The sequence below is a fragment of the Xiphophorus hellerii genome, chromosome 12, assembly GCF_003331165.1.
Source record: "Xiphophorus hellerii strain 12219 chromosome 12, Xiphophorus_hellerii-4.1, whole genome shotgun sequence".
Lineage (NCBI taxonomy): Eukaryota > Metazoa > Chordata > Actinopteri > Cyprinodontiformes > Poeciliidae > Xiphophorus > Xiphophorus hellerii.
This window is the reverse complement of record NC_045683.1, coordinates 32,629,382-32,649,438: the sequence shown is the minus strand read 5'-3', so window position 1 is coordinate 32,649,438 and position 20,057 is coordinate 32,629,382. Positions and strand designations below refer to the sequence as shown.

The 20,057-nt window shown below is 36.7% G+C and overlaps 2 protein-coding genes across 5 annotated transcripts in view; one reads left to right on the top strand and one right to left on the bottom strand.

The window, feature by feature from the left end:
- stxbp1b (syntaxin binding protein 1b) overlaps positions 1–5,600 on the top strand; it is a 28,609-nt gene extending 23,009 nt beyond the window's left edge. For 2 of the 3 annotated variants that reach the window (XM_032577904.1, XM_032577906.1), the window contains 4 exons: positions 469–554; positions 722–876; positions 2,034–2,157; positions 4,891–5,600. In XM_032577904.1, the coding sequence (XP_032433795.1) occupies positions 469–554; positions 722–876; positions 2,034–2,143 (351 nt within the window). In that variant the 3' untranslated portion in view covers positions 2,144–2,157; positions 4,891–5,600. Of the gene's footprint in view, positions 1–468; positions 555–721; positions 877–2,033; positions 2,158–3,078; positions 3,090–4,890 lie in introns of those variants that run through there. The other variant, XM_032577905.1, reaches the window with a different exon arrangement.
- A 7,560-nt stretch (positions 5,601–13,160) lies between these two features.
- Positions 13,161–20,057, bottom strand: part of LOC116729394 (whirlin-like) — a 54,683-nt gene continuing 47,786 nt past the window's right edge. Inside the window, exons 10-12 of one of the 2 annotated variants that reach the window (XM_032577899.1) lie at positions 18,535–18,707; positions 15,932–16,060; positions 13,161–14,877 (exon numbers count right to left, since the gene is read on the bottom strand). In XM_032577899.1, coding sequence (XP_032433790.1) covers positions 14,701–14,877; positions 15,932–16,060; positions 18,535–18,707 — 479 coding nt within the window. In that variant the 3' untranslated portion in view covers positions 13,161–14,700. Of the gene's footprint in view, positions 14,878–15,931; positions 16,064–18,534; positions 18,708–20,057 lie in introns of both variants that reach the window. The other variant, XM_032577897.1, reaches the window with a different exon arrangement.

The following is a 20,057-nucleotide window of genomic DNA, read 5'->3' as shown; positions in this document are numbered from 1 at the left end:
CTAACATACTGTTCCCTGCGCACTGGAAGTGTTCCATGTGGCGAAAAAAGTGTTAAAACGGAAATCCATGGCATATAGGCAATTGAATCATGACATGCGACTTTGCCATGCCCACATCCTCCACTGATGTCTTCTCTCACTGTCATGTTGATTAGGTCACAGGGATCAGATAAGGACAGATCAATGTAAAACATGACACTTCCTGTTCTCAGTGAGCGTGACTTAAATTATGTCACAATTTAACCATTGAGTATTGTAAGGGTTCAGATTGTCTCAGTGAGTTTGAGGCCTGGCCATGTACCATCACCATGCATAAAAATTCACTGTTTTGATAACTTTTAGTAGGCCATGAAGAATAAACACTATGAATACAATACTTTGCAGCGCTGGCGCTGCTCGGGCCTAATAATTCAGAATCTTATATAGAAAAATGGCAGAGCAGAATGTGTTTTGCTCATGTTTCTACAGGATGCAATCGAGGACAAACTTGACCCAAAACAGTACCCATACATCTCTCAGCGACAAGTTTCTGCCAAGGCCAGTGCTCCGTCAAGGTGCATATTTTTTTTAATACAAGTATTGCATGATGCAAATAAATGTACATATTTGACCCTGTATTAATGGTTATTATTTCTGTAGGAATAATGTAGATGTTCCTGAACTATAAATTCTGTTCTGTTCAGTGTTGTGCTACAAAGGCTGGTTTTTTTTTGTCATCCAGTGCTCGCTATGGTAACTGGCACAAAAACCGAGGCCCCACAGAGATGAAGACCGGTCCCAGGATCATAGTCTTCATAATTGGAGGCATGGCATACAGTGAAATGCGCTGTGTGTATGAGGTCACACAGGCCAATGGCAAATGGGAGGCTCTGATTGGTAAGTTTACCGCAGCAGTCTTTAAGGGAAGGCTACTGATGTTTTGGGTCTGGATTTGATTTGGAATGAAAATATAACTCTCTCAGATGTAGAAACGCATCTACAGAATGACAGAAAGATTCCATTACATATAAAAGAGACCTGTTTCAGTTTCATGTGTTACTCTTCAACAGTTTGTTGAGTAGTGGGATCCATGTTAATAGTATTAGAAGCAATACACATTTAGGTTACTTTTAAACAATATTTTTCCAAAATCTTGTCAATCATTGATACTAACTGATACACAGTATATGAAGGTTTTTAGTACTGGATGCAATGGGACTAAACTGATCAGCATTGTATTACTGTGTTTATATTGCATACACTGGACAGAGTGAGAGTGTCTGTATATTGATCACACTGTGAGGACCTGTATGTTATTGGGACTTGTTGGAAGTAACCGAGAGTCTGATGTATGAAGCAGAAAGTAACAACTGAGCCTGTTTAGTAGTGAGGCACAATATATCAACATCTGTATTGGTCGATATTAGTCATATTTTCTAACATATCCAATAAATAAAACTGAGTTGATATTAACAGCCAGTGTTTATTTTCATCTTGTTGCTATTTGTTTCCAGGGCAACAGGTTGGTCATGTGGTTTTTGTTTGGTCATGTGACAGTAACAGTGATGCAGTGTACTGCATCACTGTTACCCACAATCCTGTAGGATTGTGGGCAGTTTCAGTAAAGCAGTGGTGAAGTCAGTGGTGTGGTTGGGTTTTTTTTCAAGGTGTCAAAAGGGCAGTGAAATATAAATATATATATATATATATATATATATATATATATATATATATATATATATATTTCACAGTGTCAGTTATCGGCCATATCAGTAATATTGACATTGGCCCAATCTTTATAATGGTGAATCTCTACTATTTAATTATTTATGTTTTAAAATGTCATTAGATTTTCTGAGACACTGACCTACATCCACAGCCTTATTTAACAACCTGTCTTCTTTTTTTTTTTTTACAGCTTAATAAATCTCGAGTTAATTAATATGTTTGCACCATTATTCTGGTCATGAACAGTTTTATCTCTACCTATGCCTAACAAGCTTTGCTGCAGGATTCCATTTTAACTGAGCTTTCAGGATTTTCTCCTCCTGTAGGTTCCACCCACATCCTCACACCCCCTAGATACCTAAAGGATCTGCAGCACCCAGACTTCCTGGATCCCAACGCCCTACCAGAGGGCGTAGAGGAATCACCGGCACAATAAAAACACATTCTCAAGTAAATATTTAAATCTTATGTTCCCTTGTGTTAGCTGCTGGCTGTCTGACAACCCTCAGCACTGTTCCCTTCACTTCAGTGCATGCTGCTGTTGATGTTGGCTGTGTTTTCCCAAGGTCTTTCCAACATTGACCCCGTAATTACATTCATGGCTCAGTAATTACTAGTGATTCAGCTGCAGTGATTACTTTTATAAAGAACTTATAGGTCATACAAATAAAGACAGCCTCTTGTAACAAGAATCTATGGACTATCAGAGTTGAAGAATTAGATTTACAAATGTGGAACCAATCACCCTAAGGAAAAGGCATCATCACAAACACAGAAATGTCACACTTTTCAAAATTTATGAAGATCAGAATGAAGTGAAGTTAAGTAAAGAACCTGTGAAAAAATGTTTTTAATATTTTACATTTCTGAAAGGCCTTTCTGAAAACAATATGAACATGCTTGTGAGTTGTACCATCTGATAACTTTTTGAACTACCCAATCTGTTTCAGCCAGGTTACCGAACTCATTTAACACCACGCATGGTAAAATCTACAGTTTTCCCATTAACAAGATGTATCATTTGCAGCAAGTCAAAAACCAAATGTTCATTCTGTAAAAATGGAACATATTTAAGAAAATACCAGATCAGTTTATTTCAGGTCACCTCAGCAACATGGCCAACTAATTAGCTTGAAACAATTTTTTGATGAAAAGCAAATAATTGTTCTGTGACCAGCTATCCTGCTGTTTATGCTATGAAAAAGCTGCAACCTTACAGATTAAATTTTATCAAAAATAATTATACTGTAGCTTCACACTCCAAAGATTTCCTAAGAACGACAGTTCCAGATCTGCTGTTTTGCAGGGACTGTGCTTTTAGACATGTTGCCAACACTGTGGTACTGATTTCTACAGCACAGACACTGTAAGATGAACAGAAAATCCCTTATTTCACCTTCCTGTGTTGTTCAATGTTTTCCTGGTGGTTTCATTTCCCTGTGTGCTTGTACTGTGTCTCCATTGGCATCTGGAACTGTTTCTTTGCTTTCTACTTCTTGTTGGTTCTGATCATTGCCTATCCATTTAACTCAACCTACTTTCCTTTTTTTGGTTACTTCTTGCTATAATGGAAATGTTATTTTTTCTGTTTATTTATAGCTTGATAGCATAATTTGTCCTGAAGTTATTACCAGAATAAACAGCATCAAATGTACTGTTTACATTTGATGTCATGCTGAAAGAGTTTTGGTATGGAATTCTAAACTCTATCATGTTTTCTGACCTGTTGTAAGAGTGTAATACATTTAAGTCATGTAATACATTATATAAAGCAAATAGGTTGTGCTCTTGCCTCCAAATATTTATTAGCCATCAAACTATGAATTTCCCTACACTCACAAAGGGTTGGAGGAATCTGTCAGTAGACGATTCACTTCTCTGATTTGGGTTTGCTCCCTTGCTGATGAGTTTTCCCCAAATTGTAACTTTTATTATTCTACTATTTATTATTTCCTTTATTTTAAAGCAGAACCAGCATGTGTTGTTTTCTGAACAACTGGAACAACATTAGCTCTTCCTTTGGATGCATCTGGGTACTTCCATTCCCCTCTGGCATCACTTAGCACCGGCACCTACAACAGTCTGACACTAACTGGTTTCCAGTCCTTGAGCCAAATCTGATTCTTACCACAACACAATTGGTACATCCTATAGCATGAGGTCATAACTCAGCTGTCGAACCATCACAACCTCGCTCTTGGTCAAACTCAACAGATTCTTATATCTTCATTCTGTTTCTAATCTCTGCTTCAAACATGCATTCTACTGCCATTAACTTAATGTATTAATGTCAGTGACTTTATTTTGAATTTCATTGAGCCTAATTTTATTGCTGCAAGATTTATGCCACACTTAAAAGATGAACATGGTGTGGTGCTGTGGTGGTGCAGGTTTAAAGCACAACCCATATGTGGAGGCTTTAGTCCTCAACTCGGACGTCACAGATTCCAGTTCCGGCCTGATGACCTTTGCTGCATGTCTCCCCCTTCTCTCATTACCCACTTTCCTGTTAATTCACTATCAAATAAAGGCTACTAGAGTCAATAGAACCTTTTAAAAAAGATGAATATGGCAGCTTATTCATGGTGTCATAATCCTAATAGGTTTATAGTCAGGGAATGACAAGATCTGTTTAGAGTTTTATTGTTGGTTTTAATTAACATAAAGAGGTACAGTCAAACTATAAACCAGCAAGCATGTTAAGGGATGAGTCAGCTCTGCGGAATAAGCAGAACCTTAAAGATCAGCTCAGACTTTGGTGCTGGATTCTGAAATATGTTTTTGAAACACTTTGAAAATTCTTGAAATCCAGTTCTTCCTTGGTCAGACACATTATGACATCAGACGCTCATTCTTAAAATGTCACCTTCTTAAAATAATGGCCTACATTGTAAAACAGAAAATCACTTTTGGCAATAAATGACTTTTGCCAGAAGGTGACAATATGCATGTTTGAAACTGATCAGCATGGAGCTGCTAACAGAAAAAGGTTAAAGCCTGTGTGATTTTGCTCAGGTCTCTTATTCACACAGACATTCTGATATTGCACTGTTTCCCTGTCCAATTCATGGTCAGCATCTTATTGTTACAAAATGCATTTGAAGACCATTGGATCTCTGTTTATCTGAGTCTCCAAATAAAGATGCTGAAAAGTAACCCTGTATTCTCCTTTGTTTTCTCATGATCAACAGAAATCCTCACCCCGTCTTGCCTTCTTAAAACCCTGAAAGATTTGGAGAAGGGAGAGCAGCCCAGTTAACGTGTTCCTTCATCAGCCCCCATAAGTCAAAGCTTTGTGCGCCAGTGTTAACCCAGCCTAAACGTAGCACTTCATGTTGTATACTGTTGAGCCACTGTAACGTGATGCTGTTGTTTAAATGATAGGTTTGTTGGATTTGCTGTGCTGAATTTTGCTGCAGTTTATTTGTGGCATATAGGGAATTTATGATGATTGAATAAACTTGTGATTTAGTTTAGATAAGATGGCATGCAGAGAATAATATTTATTCTGAGATTCATTTGTAACAAAACAGTTGTGTGTTTCTTAGAAGCAAATATGCTATAAATATGCAGAATTATGATATTTCATGTTCGATGATGTGTTGGACCACGAGTGACAACAGAAAGCCATGCTAATAATGGTTCAGTTCTAGTGCCACCATTTACTTTGCATTTTCTTCTTAGTCAGTGGTGTTTGTAGGTGTTTAGTTACCTTTTAGCTCCAAGTGTTTGCTCCTAATGCTGCTGTTGGGTTTTATTATATTGTAACATTTTATTTCAAATCTATTATCAGAGAAGACTGGTTTCCTGACAAACACTAAACAATGTTGCTGTTATTGTTTTGACATCTACAGTTGTGAAGGAACTAATAAATTTGTTTCAGTTAAAATCTAGTTTGGTTTTTGTGAATCTCTAAGAATTAACTCCTCTGATTTCATGCTTGGTGTTTGACCTCTGACCTGCACTGTTAACTATGGGACATTAAGTAAACAGGTGTGTGCCTTTCCAAATCAAGCACAGATTTATAAAAATAGTTGAGACTGTTCCTTATTCCAATGCATGAATGTTTTATAGAATGAAGTCTAAACACATTGAGTAATTGAATGAGACCCAAAGCCAAAGACTTATATTAATAATATTTTACTTGTAAGAATGAACAACTGTAACTTTGGTTTCAAATAATTAGAATTGTGGATGATTCCTGTTTTCTTTTCAGAAGAACGCCTATAATTACTCTCAATATGATTATAATAAGGGTAACTAATAAATTATGGTTATCATAATATTATAAATGAATCCTAAATCAGAAGCTAAAGTGGTTATAGATGTGATTTTGATAAGGAATTTGAAATGGTGTAAAACATGTAACTGCTATCAAAGATCACTGATGTTGTGCTGGAGGTAAATAGTAGGTAAAGTTTAGGGAAAGGAGGAACTAAAAGGAGAGCAGAAATGACCAACAACTCAGAGTTTGCTGATTTGGAAATACAGTAGATTGCTGAGCAACTCAAACTGCTGAAAGAAAAATATTGTTCAGGTAGAGAATGTAGGGTGACCTTGGAGCAACCCCAGGACATGAACACAGACACCATGTCATAATGTCTCTATGACAATGATGGATCTGAGATCATCCACTCAAGCAGACACTGTTGAGCCACTGTAACGTGACGCTGTTGTTTAAATGATAGGTTTGTTGGATTTGCTGTGTTGAGTTTTACTGCAGTTTGTTTGTGACATATAGGGAATTTATGAGGATTGAAAAAAACGTATGTGATTTAGTTTAGATAAGATGGCATGCAGAGAATAATATATTATTTATTCAGAGATTCATTTGTAACAAAACAGTTGTGTGTTTCTTAGAAGCAACCATGCTATTATTATGCAGAATCATGATATTTCATGTGCGATGACGTGTTGGATCACATGTGACAACAGAAAGCTACTCTAACAATGCTATGGATAAGACCTGTATCACTTTTACATGAGTTTTACCTGTAGTTAACTTCCTGTTTTAGTTGTGATGCTTTTGTTTCCAAAGGCCAATTTTTTGTTTAACTGTTAGTGCAAGGGCAACTAACGTCAATCAAAAGACAGAAGATAAATTATAATGGAGCTTATAAATGTTATCTTATTAGCAGCTCCCTGAATAGAGACAAAAGGTTTAATGTAAATAACTTGTTTTAAATGTTGTGTTTATAACAAATGGCCATTTAAACTGGGCATTTGTTTAATTATATGCCAAAACTAAAGTTCATTTATGTTGTAAAGTTAGGTTAAAATTACTCAGTAAAGTAAGTTAACTAATATGGCTTGAGATAATTACAATACATTTATCTTTATCAGTCTAATCCAATCAACACTGTAATGGTCCATTAAAGGCCTTTCTGTCAAACTAGAACAGTGGACTTAAGAAATCAAACAGTAGAGTCTGTATGGTTCATTTAAAATGAATTTTAAATTACCCATTTAAATGAATGTATTTTCTAACATTATAATGTTAAAATAATAATAGTGCTTGACTAAATACCAAAATGAAGTTGTTGTATTTTAATGCAGGGTGATAACACCAACCTGTGAGCTGTTGCACTCCTCTTATTCCTCTGGAAATTGAAAGTGGGTTAAAACAGTGGGATTAATAGTTATACATATACCTCTTTGTTCTGTACTTAGTTCAGTCCTTCATGGTTTGGGTCCCAACAGTTTAGTTTGATTAGTTTAACATCACCTCACATAACATTTTGCATGTAGGTCATAAAGTGTTTTATTCTTATCTGGACGGAGCATTTTTTGTTGCTGTCTCCTGCAAATTAAAAAAAAAAAAACACCTTCTGATTTTCTTAACTATGTCTTGTGTTTCTTTCATAAATATAATTTACTGTAATACATTAACATTCTGTTATTGAGATGCTCATGTGGCTGTCACTACATTGTATTAGGATTTGAAAGTATTATCCTTAGAAATCTTTCTGGGTTCAGAAAGTTAACTTGATTTGGATCACTGCTGTACAAGCATGAAGGTGTAGTTGCCTATTAAACCAAAGGAGAGAGCCCTTGCCAAAGTGATGAGAGCCACTGAAACCATCTGACAAATGAGGCTCTTTCATCCCAAGAGCTTTGAGGCATGTGAACTATGGCTTAATAAAAGCACTATTTATAGACTTGTTTCCTTCTACAGTTGCATGGATGATTTAATCAGCATGATAAATATGTGAAGAAGGAGCTTTTGAATGTCCCAGTACTGAAGCCACAGGATAGAAGATGTCACTGATTATTCTACCTTTCTGTGTGATCTCAGATCAGAATGATGCTTAAATGACATCTTAAAAACTGAATCTCAACAGAGATCCTCTTTTGCAGTCTGTGTGGTGCAGCTGATTCATTACGAATGTGCTCAAGGCCAGAAGAAGAGAGGGAGTAGAAGATGTTATGAGTCATTTCAATGCTATGGAAACCAGTAGTTTCCAGCCTCATCCACCACTGCTGGGCAGCCCATTGCACAACTAAGCACTGGGTTATATAAGCACACTATTGTGTCAAGTTCACACCAAAGGATTACTATAGTGCTTTTTTTTATTGGTACATTTTATTCTCATGTCTTTATCTGGGTCTTTAATTAGTCTCTGCGCTTATTAAATGAGCTGTGTTCAGAGAAAACAGTTTGAACGCTGTTTAGTTTTTCCAGAGGGATGTTTCACAAAAGTAGGATTATAAAATCCAGGATATGAGATAAAGTCAGGCTTGACTAACGCCATCAGTTTATCCCAGCTTTATCAGGAGGAGGCTTAATTAATTCAGGTGAATCAACGGATTTCTTTAGCAGACCATGAGATTGATCACAGATTCACTGATGCGACACTAAATATGTTGCGTACGCCATATCTCACACCAAACAAACATCTTTTAATGGCGGATTATGAGGAATTGAAGCAGAAAACACTCAATAAAAAAAAACTGCCACAAGCAGCTAAATATAGCTGATCGATTGAACATTCTTAACTAAAAAAACATAATCATACCAGTCATTTGCTCAAATAAACAACTTTAGCCTAATAAATGAACAGTGGAAGTCAATATTATAATGTGTGAATCTGAATCAGCAGATTAATTCATGTCACTCTTTTTTTTTGTTCCACATCTAATTTCTGTTGAATTCAAGAAAAATCAGCCAAGTCACACACCCCTCCTCATCAATGATGCCGCAGTAGAGCAGATCAAGAACATTACATTTCTGGGGACACAGATCACTGACACTTTGACCTGGTCCCTCCAAACCTCTGGTCTGGTGAAAAAAGCTCAGCAACGTTTTCACTTTTTACGTTGAATGAGAAGAGCAAACCTCCCCCTCCCATCCACTTTCTATAGAGAAATAATAGAGATCAAACTGACCAGCAGCATTTCTGTCTTGTTTGGAGCATGCAACACCTCAGCCTGGCAGACTGTAGAGAGAGTGGTGAGGACAACTGAGAGCGTCATCGAGACTGAGCTTCCTTCCATCCTTGACACCACTTCCTGCCTGTCCAGTTATCCACTCGATTTAGAGTGGATAACTTGGATCCAGTGCTCAGCAAATCACAAAGACCCTTCTACCCTCAGCATGGCTTGTTCTCCCTATTGATACTTTTATTATTACTTATTTACATTACTATGGGAGCCTTGCAACAAAATTTCTTTCAATGTGTACATTTTTAAATGTACAATTGAATGACAGTAAATGTTTTATAGTCATTTCTCTAATCCAAACAACACTGTAATGGTCTATTTGTTGGCCTTGCTGTCAAACTAGAACAACGGTCTTCAGAAACAAAATTGAACAGTAAATGATTAGTGATTAAAAAAGACCAGAACAGACAGACAAGAAAACGGAATGTCCATCCCACCTTGTGGGGAACATTGGATTTCTGAAGGTGACCCAGTGTTTCCTTCAGAACTGCTGACGTTCTCCACAGCATGCAAAGGGTTAGAAACATTGCTAGAGATTTTAGTAGGATAGTATCATTCAGTTGCTGCAGAGATGTTTGGCTGTGCATCATGTCATAATTCTCCTGTTGGATTGGGATCTGGTGACTGTGGTGCCAGTTGCAGTCCAGTGAGCTCATCGTCATGGTTATTTTACCAGCTTCAGATGATCTGAGCTGTGTCACATGGTGCATTATCTTGCTGGAAGTAGCCATCATAAGATGGGTGCACAGGGTGATTTTGAATGAATGATGAATTATGTATTACTCTTCAAAAAGAGGAAATAATATAAAATATAGTGTGCAGCTACAACACATAAAAAGCACGTGAAACAGATGAATAAGGTAGAAACAGTGACACAGAAAAAATCTGAGCAGCATGCAAATACCACTAAACAAACTAAAAACCACAAACGAAGTCTATAGTCAGCTAAAGCAACATCCCTCCTGTACTTCCTGATACATCCACAGTCGGAGAGTCATCTGATAATTTCTGCATGTAATACAGTTGTCCTTAAAGGCAGTGGTGAAGAGGATGAAGAGGATGGACGACAGCTCTGTTTTAAGTTAAGTCCAGCTAACAACTGGTCACTAGGAGGATGCTGTCTGCATGAACGTCTGGGATCTTCGGTGCAACAGGCAGACTGTGTGGACCTCATAAATTGGCATACTGATACAAACACTAACATAACAAAATGCTGACTTATGTTGGCACTTTAGATATGTAATAACTTTATCAGCCTTTTCAGCTTTTCCTGAAACTGCAGTCATCCATGTTCCATTAGGACACGGACATAACACAATACTATTCTAACACAGTCCATCAACGGCCTGCATGACCAGCTTTCTTTGGTTGAACCCCTGTATACATGAAGGCATAATAAGTATAAGCAGGTCTTACATTGAATGGAAAAATGAGGTTCTATTAAAGTGAAATCCCTATTGAAAGCAAACTATTTCCTGGTGTATTTAGAGTGGATAACTTGAAGTGACAATCTTTGCTGTTAGCAATGAAGTACCACAATCTGGCTTGAATTTGTCAAAACGCTGTCAATTATGCAATATGGAGCATATAAGATCTAATTAGAAACTTTATTGTGTACTTATAAACTTAGTGCACCTTAACTGAAATGTTATGATGCAGTTAAAAGAAATATAAGAGGATTTTTCATTTTTCATTTGCATCAAATACCTCCAGTGGGATGTTGAAGAAACATGAAATAACTGGCACAGAAATGTTAAATAATAATCCAATAGTTTTATTATTTTTTGTAAATACACTTCTATAAATCTATGTGCAGTCTCTATATGTAGTATATATTACTGTGTAGTTTATATGTTTCATTGAAATGGCACATCATCAAACCAACACTTCAGATATGAATCAGAATCTTCCTTGACTCAAAAAAACATTTTAAAATATATGTTTTATAGTAATCATCTCAATGTGACTGTAGCTGGACTACATCACTGCATTTCAAGAAGATAATCACAAACCCCCCCCCAGATTTGTCCTAAAATATACTGTAGCAGTATATATTTTAATATCACGTATTCTGGCTGGGATGTCATTAGATTCTTGCCACAGGTGGCGAGCGACGCAAATAAGTCACCTGCATTAAAAAGTCTGAATCTTTTACTAGATTTAACTTTTAAAAAACATTTCTGTTGTGAATTGTTTTTAGTGTACTATTTTAAATTCAATATATTTTTGGCTTGTAGACCTGTACACCTTTACATACTTTTATAATTTGAATCAGCAATATACTGTAGCTGCTAATTCAAAGAATGATTCTATTGCAAAAATATGGAATAGCTACAAATGACACACAAAATAGTTTTGTTTACCAGCAAACACTTCTAGATTAGTAAAATGTATATTGTCAGAATTAATGACTTTACATTTTTAAATCAGATCAAGCATTGCAAAAGATAATAATAAAAAATCTAAATTTAATATAAATTTTAAACACTCAAAACTCAAGTTACGTTCTTGGAGTTTTAGAATTCCTTCCACTCTTTCAGCTGACTTCTGTCTTATCAGTTTCCTGTCAATCAGCAGGTGCAGCAGCTCATTAAGGTCTGTAAACTCTTGACTGCATCCCTGTTTTTGCATGATTGGGTTTATGTGGGTAATTGTTTTAAAAACGTAAATAAATACAGAGTGGGTTCATTGCTTTTCCGTAGAATTGAGTAATTTAGGGCTCCAAGCCTGCAGAGTGTGCAGAACAAGCAATGCAAAGCATGGATGTTCACCCACTCCAACAGGGAACCCTATTGTAATTTCTGTTTGTGCAAATTTATATTCTTCTCTGCTAAACTGGCTTGGACATATGGTTGCATGTATAGACATGACCGTTTTAAAATTGAGGTTAACATTTTCTATCATATCCATAGACTCAAGAGCATTGAATCTTGATATCTTGATATGATCGGGGGCGCAGCCAGGAATCTTGGGCCCCATGACAAAAAATTAAATTAGGCCCCTCCAGCGCAGCTGCTGTTACATTTTCTTGACTCCATCTGACCCATCAAAAGCGTCACAATTTTGAAGGCTCGCAACTGCCTTGCTTCCTTTGGTCCAAAACTGATACTACTTAAATATTTACTTCTAGCTAATTTTCACATGCAACAGTCCGCATACTGTGTGGAAACAGGTTGCTTAGTTTTTTTACGTTAGTTTTAGCTTACTGAAAGGTCTCTACCCATCAGCAACAGGCAACATGTAAAATATACACAAAGCAATCCAGACTTCTCAAAAAATGCTATGTTGTTGCATTTTGTTCAAGCAGCACTATATAACTTTAATAAAAAATGTTTTTTCCAATTTTATTAAAGCTGTCACTATGTCGTGACAGTTTGCCAAGAGGCAGATAATATGTGAAAAGATCAATCTCTTCCACCTCCTCCCTGAATTACTATTGCTAGCTAAAGTAATGCAACGTTCCGAACAAAAACAACCAATCAGAACCAGGAGGAGGGTCTTAGCGCTGTCAATCAATCTCATTCATTCACTGCTAAGTGTGCTAATGGACAGGAGACTGTTTTATATTATCATTTTATAAAGATTGTTTGAATTTCTGCCAGTAATAAATATGTTGTTTTTGTTGTGTAACTGTAAAAACAGCAGAGAGACAGGAGAAATCCACATAGATTCCCTGGAATGATGCTAACTAGCTTGTCACTGAACCCAGTGTTGCTCACCTTTTTCACTGGGACAAAAGCGAGGTTTTATCTTGGTGTCTCTAACAACACTTAACAACAGTGAGCGCTAACTCATCTGTTAAATGTGATCAAAGATACAGGGACAAGTTAAATATATGAATAGATTGGTAATTTTTTCCGTCCTTCATTAATGAATGTAATAAAAGTGAAATTGAGGGGAAAAGTGGTGGTCTGTAGCTAAGCTAACTATGCTAAATGGTTGATAATGTCACAGTCTACCCACCTCCATTGGAAAAAAACTGGGTTACAAATAGACACTCTTGACTTTTTCCCCTCTCTTTTTGAAAACCTGATTTTATTAATTTTCTTGGCAGCATAGTAACTGCCGTAGTCGTTTTTCTTTTCTACTGATTGCTGCTGAACACCTTCACCATCGAGTGTGCAAAACAGGATCAAATCATTTCATACAGATCCGGAGGGGGGTGGGGGGAGGATTCAGTGCAAATATGAATGTGTGATTTTTGGTCTGGGAATTAAAAATATATATATAAATGTTGTTACTGACAAGGCCCCCAAATTGTTTTCTATTTCAATAGGAAAATAAAAAAAAATGATAAAAAAACAATTATTTTGTGGCAGAGCTCTTTGTCAGTCAGGGGCCATCGGAATTGTCCTAACTTTTCCTCCCTAACCTCCCCTGCTCTGTAGACCCCAGTTAGCATGCTAAATGTTAACGTTAACAGCAGCAATATAGGCAAGTGATGGACTGAATATGACTCGTTCAAAAGGTTTGCCAAAAGAAAACCTCCTGTCTAAAATGAATTTGGCAATTGGATTTAAGACTTTAATGATGAACCATAAGACTTGTGAATCTATGACAAGTCACTCCAAATGAGAGTGGAAAGTGGCCATAATGCTGATTCAAAGCTAAATTCAATGTATCATTCTAGCTTTCAAGGTTAGAGGTAGTTAATTAAGGCATGTTCTGCAGCCTTAGGATCTGCTCACCTTGATGTCACTGAGTTAACCAAATTAGATTATGAAAAGATTCCAGATGTCGCCGAAGGCAGAAATTACCATCAGAAATGAATAACATCATGCACAAGATAATTATGAACAACTATTGCTGCTAATGGTGCTTCTACAAGCTGTAGAATAAAGGAAAACTCATGAAAACTTTCGTTTTTCTATAACTGGAAATGGAGGCCTAAAAACAGTTTTTCTCTGTCTGAACTAATCAGTTGTCCAGTGACAGTGAGGAGCTGACTTTCCATTTCTATCCATCAGCTTTTTGAGTCAACATTTAAGTATTCTTTTAGTTGGAGAATGCTGCATCTTCAAAATTGACATGTTCTCTACTGAATTTTGATTTGAAGTTAGTTAAATGTTAGTGATAGTAATATTTTACAAATCACATTCTCTAAATGTATTGCCAAATTAAGAAGTAGCAACACTTCTGCCTATTTCTTTCTTCTCCATTATTGCATTCATTATTATTATTTCTTTTCCCTTGATTTTTAAAATGGTTTGTGTGATGAGATTTTTTTTCTGCCTTAATATTATTTTTCCCTCTCACTGACATAATAAACAGAACACATACACAGTTAGAATATTTCCTGTTATAAAACTAAACTAATAACATTTGACTAAGTTATTATTTATGAAATATTAAATATTAATCTAATATCCTTTTTTATAATTAGCTTGTACAAATTTCTATAGAGAGCTGTTAGCAGAAATCCAACACACCTTTGTGGTATCCATAACCCTGAAATGAAATCAGGATGTTTAATAGAGGGTGTTAATTGAGAGTTCTCAATGGTGCATAACAACATCTTTTCCAATTAAAGTGTACTGAGTGACTGTCTTTTTTCTAGAACCCTAGCTCAGCCACCAGGAAGTCAATGTGGTCCTTCTCTTTGGTCTTGAAAGCTTCAGCAATGATTCGGGCGACCTCTTCATGTTCCTGTCCTCTCAGGGAAATTCCGTTGACTTCTAGGATGACCTGGCCAACCTTCAGCTGGCCACAGTTATGAGCTGAGCCTCCTTTCTGTCAATGTGGAGGAAGGAAAGAAAGTACAAATTAGTAAGACACACTGACATGTGGATGACTGTTACAGTGCCAATATTTTCTTGAAATAGGCAACGTAGTCACAAAGTACTTAAAAAAGACAAAAGTGGGGCGTTGGGTGGTGGAGAGGTTAGATCGGGCGCCCTGGATACAGAGGCTTCAGACCTCGATGCTACCAGGTCTGACTCCTGTGACTTCACTTGCTGCATGTCTTTCCCCCCTTCTCTTCTCCTGTTGGACTACAATCAACCAGTGCCAAAAAAAATTCTTAAAATAAAAAATAAAATTGCCAAAAGTCCTGGAAATTGATTCAACCCATTTCCAGTGATTACTCAATGTCCATTTCAGTTGATTACATTTTAATTTTGCTCCATTTCTGAGTTAGTGTTTGTCTGTATTCTGAAGTCAATTCCATCATGTCCATGAGGCCATAGAAGACAGTGAAGTCAAGTATCATGTGTCAGAGCTTCATAAACTTTTTGAATATCACATTGAAAAGTGAAGCTTTTCCAGTGCATAGGTCACAGCATTTAAATTTGCTGGAAGAAAATGTAAGTAATTTGAATCACTGTGGAAAGAATTATCTGCTATGTAGCTAGAAGCTTCTAGTCAGCAAAGATGATTCAGGCATCTGATTAGATTTCTTGGTCCTACTTGATAAAATACCTTAGTGACCTGACAATCAGAGGGACTGATAAAAAAAAGTAGACAGGTTGTCCACACAGTCACAGAAAAAAAGTCTAACTAGACTGAAGACTGGAGAGTGTTGGAGGGCCAGGTGTTCGGACATAGGATGTTATCACACCTTAATCCTCCATCATACACCCGGTCCCAAATGGATTTGCATTAATAAACTGCACTGAATTGTGTAAATATCAGCTAATAATAGAAAAGCTTACTGAAGCAGAGAGATGTTGATTATTTTGTACTGTTAAATTGTCCCAACTTTGTTCATCTCTTATTAAACCAAAATATGCTAGACAAAATCATGGCTTAAACTCTTAATCAGTACCAATTACTTTTGCCATCTTACCTGAATGGTCACAATGCGTGGCAAAGGTTGTCTTGTATTCGCTCCTCCCTCTATAGCAATGCCCAACGTGTTGGAATTTTTCACCACTCTGACTAAGGCAGTGTTGAGTGCTGAAATAGGTGAGCTTGTCTGCTGGGAAACAAGGTGAAGAAAAGGTAAGCAGGAGATGCTCTGTGGGACATCATCTGCCTACTGATGTTTATTGATGAAATTTAAAATCTGGAGCCAGTAGTGTGTTCAAATGAGTGGAGGTAGTTCATCCTACTTTGAATATTTCAGATTTGTTTGAACTGTCCATAGGCAGAGATACATGATCATTATGACATATTGCTATTGTATAATTCAGCATAGCATTTTATCTTTGTGACTTTGTTTATGAAGGCTTAAATTGTATTAATGTGTTTGATGCTGAGTAAATAGAAAGAGTTTCACAATAAAAATGGTGGTCCAGGGGAGAAAAGCAAAATTGGATTTTAATGTTGAGCCTGGGTCCATGAAAACAGAAACGCTTTGAGGATTAAGAACATCATCAAGGCCAGGATGGCTCCACACTCCCCAACAGTCCTTCAGCGCCTACTGGGAACCAAGACTCTTTATCAAAGGCCTCATCTTATCAAGTCCAGGACAGCTCATCAGAAATTTTGTCACCTGAACAGATGATTCTCAACATTAGTGAGAAATTGGCTCGTCACTTTTTGCTGGGACTTCTCTCCTGAGTTCCCAAAAAGCATGTTTCTCGGATAAAATCACTTCTTATTTTTGTGTTCCAAAAATAAGACCATCTGACTCTGATTCCCCAGAGCACCGTCCAATCATTTCTGAGGTTTAAGATTGGTTGCCAGACCTTGTCTTTGCACCTGCGTCTGCCCCCCCGGCAGTACGAAAGAGGTCCGGATCACTAAAAGAAAATTTACAATAAACAGAAATGCTGAAAGTAGCAGTCTAAAACCAAACCTCAGATTCATCACCTTCATGCCGAAGATAATTATTAACAACTACTGTTAGTATTGGTGCTTCTACAAGCTGTAGAATAAAGAGATGGACTCTCATCAAAACTTTCTTTTTTCTATAACTGTGAGCCACAGCCTAAAAAGACAGTTTTTCAATAGTCTTAACTAATCAGTTGTCCAGTGACAGTGAGGAGCTGACTTTCCATTTCTATCCATCAGCTTTTTGAGTAAACATTTAGGTATTCTTTTAGTTGGAGAATGCTGCAAATTGACATGTTCTCTACTGAATTTTGATTTGAAGTTAGTTAAATGATAGTGATATTAAAATTTTACAAATCACATTCTCTAAATGTCTTCTATTGCCAAAGAGGTATATAGTCTTCTGCCTTTTCCTTTCTTCTCCATTATTATTATTATTATTATTATTATTATTATTATTTCATTTCCTTTGATTTCTAAAATGGTTTGTGTGATGAGATTTTTTTCTGCATTAATGTTATTTTCCCCTCACACTTCTCTTATAATAAGCAGAATACACAGACAGATCATTTCCTGTAATAAAACTAAACTAATAGCATCTGACTGAAGTATGATTTAAGAAATATTGATCTAATATCCTTTTCTTTATTTAACTTGTGCAAATCTATTTGTTCCTGACAGTAACATGGTTGGATGACAATACTGAATCACCTGTATTAACTGAATCAGCGCCTCGTAATTACAATTTTTTAAGTGAGAATAGAAAATGTAACAGAGGAGGAGGGGTTGCTACAACATATTAGGATTTCCTAAACTGTAAGAATGTCTTTTTAGGGCATTTTGACTCTTGAATATCAAGGAATTGAGGTAAAAGGCCATAAACGAACCCTGACACTAACTCTACACAAAACCCCAAAATATGTGGGAAATTTCTTTATTTACTTTAATGAACTTTTCTCTCTTATATGCACTGATTATGACTGTTTAATAATTGTGGGAGATTTCAACATTCATGTTGACAAACCCGAAGACAAAGAGGCATAAAAGCTGTGTGGTATACTCGATAATTTTGGTCTAGTTCAGCATGTTTAAACAAGCAACACACTCAAGGACACACACTGGACCTGGTTATCAGTAAGGGTGTGAATATTTCCAATGTCTCTGTAACTGATGTCACACTGTCTGATTATTTCGCTGTTATCTTTGAAAGTACTTTATCCATTGACTCACTTAACCAAACAGCTACTATCCCAAAACATTATTTCACAGTTAACACAGCAGAAATATTTTATTAAATCTAACCCTATTCTAACCTAACCCTAACCCTATCCCCTTCTACCTCGGTTCTGCTCTGCATCTCCACAACCAGAACCAAACATGGAGAAACAGCATTCAGCTTCTATGCACCACAAATTGAGGACAAACTTTTGTAAAACAGCTGAAACACTGAGCTATTTTAAATCAAGACTAAAAACTCCACCTGTTTAGAGTTGCTTTTGAAACATTATAAATGAAACATTAATCAACATTTGATGTGTAACAAAGCAAAGCCACTTGACAATTGTTTGTGCTCTATAACTTTGTATTTTTTGTATTTTTATGATGTGAAGTATTTTTAACTGCCTACTTGCTGAAATATGGTATACAAATAAACTTGATTGATGACAGCCTTACTTGTCTTGTGGCCCCTGTAGGAGGCGTGTGGGCCCCTTGGAGTTCCAGATGACCCTGCTTATTTTTGGTTGGTCTTGGGCTGCCATCCTTAGTTAGACCGCCGGTCTCTCCTATATCTACACCGCTGTCTTCACTCAGAGTCTGACCACTGTCTGACAACTGAGACAGGGCACCTGGAGGAGGAAGGATCAGATAGTACACCTTTTATGAACTTGTATTATCAAAAAATGTCAATGTCTACAGATGTTCAAATAAGGTTCTTCTTTCTCGGTTCAGTGAGAATGTTCAAGCTGTAGCTTTTTCTGTCAACTCTGTCACATCAATAACAGAAAAAGTACATGTCTAATTTAGAAATCAAATGAAACTGCAATACTGAAACCTTGGCTCTCATGAAGATCAACACTGCATTATAAGTATAATGGTCCTGTGGTTTTTCACTGTTTTACATAGAGTATGTCTGGACTGGATTGGTCTTTCATGTTATGCACCACAGTTTTTTTTCAGTCTCATTCTAAACTTTAAACTAGCAAATAATTTCATGGTTTGACAATTTGGCAGTTTAATTTAGCCAATTTTTAAAGTCAATACCTTTCTAAATGCAACTGATTAAAGCAGCAGTTATTTAACTTTATCAGTTATTTAACAGTGTGGCCAAGTACTGATGATGTATATATTAAAGCGGATCACACAGAGTTAGTTATTGAGTACCAACACATTCTATGCTTGGACCACATGTTTTACTACACACTCAAAATACCAAAAATGTTGGCTCAGCCATGTAGATCAATAAGTTTTCCAAAGACTTCCATGGCAACAAATGAAGAAAATCCAGCATCAATACATGCAGATTGCTGTGTTGAACCTCTAGCCATGAATACAGGAGGCTTGAATAACATTGTTTAAAAAATAATCTTTATTAACCTACTCAAAGAAAAGAAAAGAAGTTTCATCAAAGAAACTCTGATCATGGGGGGATTAAAACACAGGACTGAGACACCAGTCGTTCTCTTTGCAGCACTTTTGGTTTATGTAGAATTCTGCAGAAGAAACCTTGGAATTATAGGTTCCCCAGGATTGCCATCGGCAATCAACGCTGGCTGCCAGCCTCTTCACCTCCGCTGTAAGATGGAGTTTCACTGAGTTTGGCCGCCTGCCAGTCATGTGCCACTGGTGCAAACCAGAGGTAAGAAGATGTCCCATATTTCCAAGGTGGCTTATGCTAACCATGCATAGCTGTTACTAAATATTCTGGTCTGCCTGCCCTCATTGTTTGTGATCCTGGGCAAGACGCTTCACCCACCGACTGCTAGTGTTGGTTGTAAAGGCTGATGACAGAGCAGCTGTAGTTACCATCCAGTAGCTAGCCATCTTCAGTGTGTGAATGAGCCCTTTGAGATTTCGATTGAAGATATAAAAGGCTTTGTAAATAAAATTGATTATCATTCATACTGAACAGTGACTTTACTTTAGATTATTCTATGGTAAGATGTTTTATTTGTTCCATATTTCTGGCGTTGCTGTGT